The 7,698-nt window shown below is 42.6% G+C and overlaps 1 protein-coding gene across 1 annotated transcript in view; it reads right to left on the bottom strand.

The window, feature by feature from the left end:
- Window positions 1-6,850: 6,850 nt before the first annotated feature.
- TCTN2 (tectonic family member 2) overlaps window positions 6,851-7,698 on the bottom strand; it is a 31,823-nt gene continuing 30,975 nt past the window's right edge. Inside the window, exon 18 of the mRNA XM_068244128.1 lies at window positions 6,851-7,064. Within this exon, the coding sequence (XP_068100229.1) occupies window positions 6,943-7,064 (122 nt within the window). The 3' untranslated portion in view covers window positions 6,851-6,942. The remainder of the gene's footprint in view (window positions 7,065-7,698) is intronic.

Raw genomic sequence — 7,698 nt, 5'->3', positions numbered from 1 at the left:
TGGGACTCGCGGCGGCCGCCGCGTAGTCTCTCATGCGCCAAAAGGGCTAGCCCAGGTGTCCAGGGCGGGCGGTCGGCGTTTGCTTCAGGTATTTAAACTAGTGTGTCATAGTGCTTTCTTGCAGCAGCCAGAAGGAGCTCATTGTGTATACTCTCTGACGAAGGTTACGAAACAGCGCGCTGTCAGGGTATACTTTTCTCACTATGGAGTCCTTGTTTTGCTCTTTCGCTTGATTTGATTTGTACAGCTCACCATCATGTTTGTTGCCAGTGTCATGTATTTATCAATTTATACTTATTTCAACTTGACTCCATGTGATTGATTAGTGTGATGCTCATTAACTGTGATGTCTGCTAAGCAGGCCATTGTATGTAATCCTTTCTGGCATGTTATACTGTGTTGCTATTTATTGATATTTTGAATACAGACTTTTTGCATGTATATCCTTGCTGGTGTGCGAGTCATTTCTGTATATATTTCAGTGAATATTAATTAGCCATGTAGCTAGGAATAATAGCGGACTCATGCAGTATAATGGAATATTCTAATGGAACATGTGCCCTGTGATTTTTCAGTGCTGGCTGCTGTTACAAGCTGCTGTAACATGAGCCTGTAACTTCTCACTGTGAATGAAAGCAGCCTTAGGGCGTGATAGGGAAATGAAGGGGATGACCCAAGGTACTGCAGTGGGGAGAAGAGGCAGCCCCAGAATGCTTTGCAGTATCCTGCCGGCCTCCTTCAGAGCTTGGGAATAACTAGCCTTGCTGTTCAGCACACATCATAGTAAGAGATTTTTAACTTCAGTATTGCCTTTTTGGCTTCCTTCTAAACTGTTTAACACAGGAGAATAGAGGTTTAAATTAGCTTTTGCAGCCTGACAGTTACTCTTTAAACAAAAACATTTCTTTGTTACAGCTGATACAAATCCTAAAAGAAAGCTGCACTGTTTCTACTTCCTGATTCATGGAAGCAGACATATTGTTTACAACCTGTACTTTCAAATGGCCTTATCAGCCATCTCTACCATAGGCAGTCATGTGACATGGCACAGATCCGATTACAACTTGTGATTAGACACAAATGAGGGGTAATTAAACAGACTAAACTCTAAATACATACAGGGTGCACTTCTCTGTTTTCCTTCTGTCCTTTGCAAGAGTTCAGGTCCACTTAAAGATATGAAAGATAGATAAAATGCCAGAAAAAGAGTCATTTTTTGAGTTTAAAGAGAACCCAAACTGAAGCTCTGGTTTAGAAACGTACTTTCCTGAGAAGAGGTTCAGCAAGGTGGTCTACACAGAGATTTGTGGACATGTTTAATGCAATGTGAGTCAGTTTATTTTTAAGTTCAATGTGACATCCGCTCATACCTTGATATTAAGAACAGAGCTGGAACCAGGTGACTCGTTGCCAAGACCATGAGAAAAAGTAAGGTGAAGTTCCGCTCAATGTTCCAAAAAATTATCAAAAATCTTTGTTAATACAAATGACACAGCATAAAAAGTCCACTGACATGTTTCGGACGCACACTGGTCCTTAGTCATAGCTAATTTTTTGGAACATTGAGCGGAACTTTACCTTACTTTTTCTCAGTTTATGTTTACATGCGGGACCTGTAGTGTCTGGGAGATCATAACGGAAGAGTCCTGGGGAGGGAACGGCAGCAATTCCCAATGTTTCATTTTTTTTTAACTGTGGATAGGTACAAGCGAAGATTATCTGTAAGACGAGTGGAGATAAAAGTATGCAGGCAGACTAAAGAAACTGCCTGTTACTTAGCTGGGAATATATAAGGCAGGTCATTAGTAAATTAAAGGAATACTATCGATTCACATATTTTTTCAATTGACACAGGAATTGCTGCTATGTACTGGTGTATACATTTTAGTAGCAACTTCTTTGTTTACTGTTATCAAAATACATTCAAACTTTACTGACGCCAAAACTGACTGAGCCATGAGGAGAGGGGAAATTCCCCTCACACTTGATCAGTTAACTCTGTGTAGCTCTGTGTGTGACAGAGAAGAGAGCTCCCAACAGCTGCAGTCTGAAGAGAGCAGAGGAAATGTAACTAATTGTCACAGCTTTTTCATACTGTTTTTGCTTTCAGAGTTTGATATGTTTGATATTTGCTTTCTGTAGTCCGATATGCAACTCTGGCTGTGCATTGAAGCAGACACCCCTTCTGCAATTGATTTGTCCCAATATAGCTAAATCCTACCCTTAATAAATGACAGCTTTTGCCTCTGATATTTAACATGAAAAGTAGGAAAATGTTTACACAGCTACTTAGACATTATTAGCACACTGTCATTTTAGAACACTTGGTATCGATAGTATTCCTTTAATGTATTGTCAGAAGGCCCAGTCTTGAAAAAGGTATTCAGGCAGATTAACTCTATATTCCCAATCCCAAATAGCATGTGATGATGAAATGTGAACACAAATAGATTCTAAGAACGAGCATCACAAGGGTCCTTGCAGTGGTCCTCATGGCTTATAAGGTGGTCTCCTGCTTCTAAATGCTTGTAGGCTTTTTTCCCCTCTGCAACAAGCCCTATACTTAACTTTAAAAAAAAAAAAACTCTAAAATGTGCAAGAGCTATAGTAATTTTTCCAGTGTAGACCAATAGTTTTACCTTCATGTCTCACCAGAAGGTGGAATAAAACCCATTTATTCGTATGTAGGGATGTGCTCACGAGCAACTAGCTACTCAAATTCGTGATTCTAATGAGGCTTAATTGCCTCAGGTGTGCGGCTGGGAGAGAGGGGGTTAATTACCCAGCTGCCAGCCACTTCTATGCGTATCACAGCCTTGCACATGTCCAATGGGACACGTTCCATGACTTAGTACCGAGGAAGTGCGCGGTATGGGGGATCTGTTAAAAAGGGCGCCTGAGCTGCCTGTATGAAAAGGGCGCCTCCATAGACATCACTGTTATTTCTGCAAGTATCGGCTACAAGGTGGTGAAAAAGGGCTGTCTTAAAGAGAATCTGTACTCTAATATTCTTACACTAAAAAGCATACCATTCTATTCCTTATTTTCTCCTGTGCCCCTCTGTGCTGTTTCTGCCACTCTGCTGCAATCCTGGCTTGTAATTAACAGTTTTAGGCAGTGTTTACAAACAAACTAACCAGCTTGTGATAGGCTTACATAAACAGTGTGTGAGTCATACAGAGTGTGCAGGGGGCCTGCAGAGGGTGTGTATCGCTTCTATCCAATCACAAGCAGCCCTGCACATTCTACACATTCAAGCCTTAGCCCGACAGACACGACAGAGGAAAGGAGATAAGATTTATTACAGAGACAGTGCAATTAGGAAAGGCTGCAGTAAGCCAGAACACATTAGAACAGGCATAGGAACTTATAGGATAGAAGAACTAAGGCTGAAAAATTTGTTACAGATACAGAGTCTCTTTAACCACTTTCCCCACCACTACAGTATATCTAAGTCAGCTGTGGCACCCTCCAAGCCACAGTGACGTAGATATACTGACCTGGCTGCAGCCCTGCTGTGCACGGTCGGGTGTGCTTCAGAGCACACCCTCCGGCACTGTCAGCTGCAATACTAATTGGTGGAAGGGAACATGTTCCCTTTTGGCCAATTAGTCCACCCCCCTCCCATGAATGATCGCTGCAGTAGTAAACTGCAGCGATCCTTCATCTGTCCCCCTCGGCGCACAAATAGTAAAAAAAAATTCATCCAGCAAGCAGCCTCACTCACCTACCTCGTTCCTGCGACGATCCTCCGATCACCGCTCTGCATTCAGAGGCATATTGCCGGAAACCCGGGTCCCGGCTTGATGACGTCATCTATATCTATACTGGGGCGACTTTAATTGGTGGCACAGTTTTTATGTCAATCGCATTTTTTATTTCCAAACAGGAATTGGTCACAATTGAGAAACAATGCATTTTTTAAAAATGTTCCCACTTTTTCCCACTAAAATGCATAGAGAGGAACATTTTACTTCGTACCAAATACCCCCAATGAAAGCTTAGTTTGTCTTGAAAAAAACGATATATAGATAATTTAAGTGGCACGAGTACAGATGGAGTTATTGCTGATTAAAAAGGGACACCGCTAAAGTGTCAAAACTGCTCTGGTCAATAAGGGGAATACAAGGTCTGGATGCGAAGTGGTTAAGGTAGCCATACACTGGTCGATTTGCCATCAGATTCAACCAACAGATAGATCCCTCTCTGATCGAATCTGATCAGAGAGGGATCGTATGGCTGCCTTTACTGCAAACAGATTATGAATCGATTTCAGCCTGAAACCGATCACAATCTGTGGTGGTGGTGCTGCCACTGCGCCCGCATACATTACCTGCTCTGGCCGGCGAGACTCCCCCTCTGTCCCCGCAGCTTCTTCTCCGCGCTGGGTTCCGGACTGGCTACTGCTTCATTGAACGTCCTGCCGGGTAAGTTTAAACAGTAGAGGGCGCTCTACTGTTTAAACTTCCTGCCGGGACAGGAAGTTCAATGAAGCAGCAGCCGGTCCAAAACCCAGCGCGGAGAAGAAGCTGCGGGGACAGAGGGGGAGTCGCGCCGGCCGTAGCAGGTAATGTATTGTCGGTCATCGGGCATTTGAACGCCGCTATCGATGCACTCCCGACCCGCCGGCGATTGAGGAAAATCTTCTGCACAGACGGATCAACGGGAACGATTGATTTCGGACGGAAATCGATCGTTCTGTCAGCGTTTGCGCAATGATTTCACAGCAGATTCGATCACAGTGATCGAATCTGCTGTATATCGGCGGGAAAATAGTTAGGTGTATGGGCCCCTTTAGGGTTAGGCACCATCAGGGGAGGGCTCTGTGTGAGAGTAGGGATAAGTTAGGTCATAGTAATCACTTTTCTCAGCTATATCTAAAGCCCTTTTATAGCTCAGAACAGCATCCTTTTTATAAACTAAAACTAGCTTTTTCGGCTACACCAGGAGCCCTTTGTAGCCGAATTTGGCATATATGGGCTACACCAGGCACCCTTTGCAGCTGAATTTGGCATATATGGGTTACACCAGGCGCCCTTTGTAGCTGAATTTGACATATATGGGCTACACCATGCGCCCTTTGTAGCTGAAGTTGGTATATGGGCTACACCAGGCGCCCTTTTTGTAGCCAAATTTGGCATATATGGGCTACACCAGGCGCCCTTTTCAGACGCCGGTATGGAGTCGTTGAATGCGTTCCATTGGACGTGTGCGAGGCTGTGATACGCATAGAAGTGGCGGGCAGCTGGGTAATTAACCCTCTCTCCCAGCCGCACACCTGAGGCAATTAAGCCTCATTAGAATCACGAATTCGAATAGCTAGCTACTCGTAAGCACATCCGTTTGTATGTTACAATATATAATTTTTCCCTGAGGTTTATAAGCAAAGGGCAAAAAGCTTTTGTCATCTGTAGGACAATGCGTTTTTGTGATAAATTGGGTGGAGTTTTGCCCCACCAAAGTTAATTTCTTTAAATCTAGCTGCTCGCATTATTTTTTCTTTGAGTTTGTGTTCTATTTCTATTTGTGCATATTCTGACTATCCTAGTAAATGGTTTACCAAAATAGGGAGATCTGGTGATTTGGTAGTCTAAAGGTACACATCCAACAAAGTACACAACCAACTCCACGACATGTCCAACCCACAACAAACCGTTAACACCTATTTTCCGAGCACCAACCAACTGAATGACTAACTCATTTAAATACTGCGGGAACAAGCGCAACAATGGACTCCACAACATGCGGCCGCATTCAAAACAAGAGCACATTGCTTAAACGACTAGTACACATGTGGCCAACTACATGATATCAACCCAACAGGCATGTGAGTTGATCTGATGGAAAGGACAAACTGCCTTTATCAATTGGTCATTTGCCACGCATACACACCCTGATTGTTGTCCAAAAGACCAAATTCAGACAACCATCAGGCAAATTTGTTGGATGTTTGTCCGAGCCTTTAGGAAGACCTCTTACCAATATGTTATTCCTTCTGTGTCTGTTTTTATATTGTCGGCATGAAGAAGAAGGGATTATATCTGGCTCTTGCTCATCTGTGAGTTTGTTGGATTTCTATGTTACTCTGCGTTTTCTTCATACCTGTGTCCAATATGGTCAATCTAGTTTCAAGTCATTGATCTCGGCTTCTACCCAGTCCCTGCATCTCTTTAAACCCCTTCAGTGAGTAAGGATTAGATGTAATCGTGGAGTTCTACCCCAATGTAGGAATCTTCCATGTCTGGCTTGGTTGGGAACAATGATTGCTCCACTGGGGTGGCCGTTGGAGAAGCCAGGTCCAGGATGTACTGTGGCTTTTGTGGCCTCACTTGGGGTTCATTTTGGGGCTTCGTGTGTCAGCAATGTGCTGTTCCAGAGGTTGTAGAAAATACTTAATATGGGTGTTATTGGGTTGCCCAGTTTTTCCTTATTGTCGTCTCTATTGCAGGTCATTTGGTGTCTCAAAGCTATGGGTGCGAGGTGTTTGGCAGTCGTGCTTTCTACTCCATAGGAAAATTATACAGCCATAGGAAAGCCAAGAGCCCCTCTTTCTCCCACCTCCCATCTTTAAACCCAACAATGTCATTTATATATGTGATAATTATGCCACATGGTTCTATTTGTGATAGCGTAGCCTTGACCTGAGTTTCATCTAGCATGCTAATGGGCTTAAGAGGCTGTTAGGTCTGTGGGGTGGAGGCACATGTGAGGGTGGGTTCTCTCCAACTGTGACCAAGGGATGGTCCCTTCAAATAGTAAATGTAGTTGCAGACCAGGGACACAACGCTCACTTCAGCAGGTTTCTTAAATATACATTTCCCCCATTATTAACAAAATGGATAGACTGAAATTAAAAGATAAATATTTATTTTCACTGCAGAAAATATAGAAATATCTAAAAATGTTTTTACAAATGTATACATCAGAACAAGAAACACATAATTACAATGTAGTGTAATTCCAAGCTTTCCGTATTCTGTTCCACGGACCACCCAGTACTGCAGCACTTATAAAGAAAAAAACCAGGATCATTCCTTTAGCTAGTGTTAAATTGTAGGGCTCCCCTGAAACAAAACAAGTGTATTAATGAAGCATTTTTGATTAGACGAGCCAAAAGAGCCAGCTGGATAAGTACTATCCTGCTGGTTGCCTAGCAGAGATTGCACTTGATTTCAATGTAACATTTTTCCTATCTAAAGCCATGGAAATGGAAGGCTATCCATGGTCAATCAGATTTGTGAGGGAATGATTACATAACTGGCAGGTTGGGAGTGGTTTTAAAATGACTTGACACACTTCATTAAAACTTGATTGTAGGAAAGTTAGACTGTGTCTTTAGTAGTTTCAATGCAAGTAATAGCATCCAAAGTAAAAAGGCTGAATTGTGGAAAACAAAATAACACATTTGTTTTTCAAGGAAACCCCAACATTTCAGGCTGAAAACGTGATAAAGTGATCCTATAAAGAATAGTAATATGCACTGATGAAATGTTGCCATAGCAGCATTTTTGCTTTTTAGTAAGGATTGTACAGATATACTACTAGTATATGAATGGGCTATCAGTTTGATTTTAGCTATTCATTTGATATCCACTATTGTGAGGTTGAGCTCCAGTCTCCAGTGTGTGCTTATATGGAACCTTAACAGTACTTAAAAAAAAATTTCACTTACCTAGGGCTTCCCCAAGCCCCCTGCAG

Source organism: Hyperolius riggenbachi, chromosome 1 (genome assembly GCF_040937935.1).
Source record: "Hyperolius riggenbachi isolate aHypRig1 chromosome 1, aHypRig1.pri, whole genome shotgun sequence".
In the NCBI taxonomy this organism is placed as follows: domain Eukaryota; kingdom Metazoa; phylum Chordata; class Amphibia; order Anura; family Hyperoliidae; genus Hyperolius; species Hyperolius riggenbachi.
Note: the sequence above shows the minus strand (reverse complement) of the source record. Positions and strands in the feature narration are given on the sequence as shown.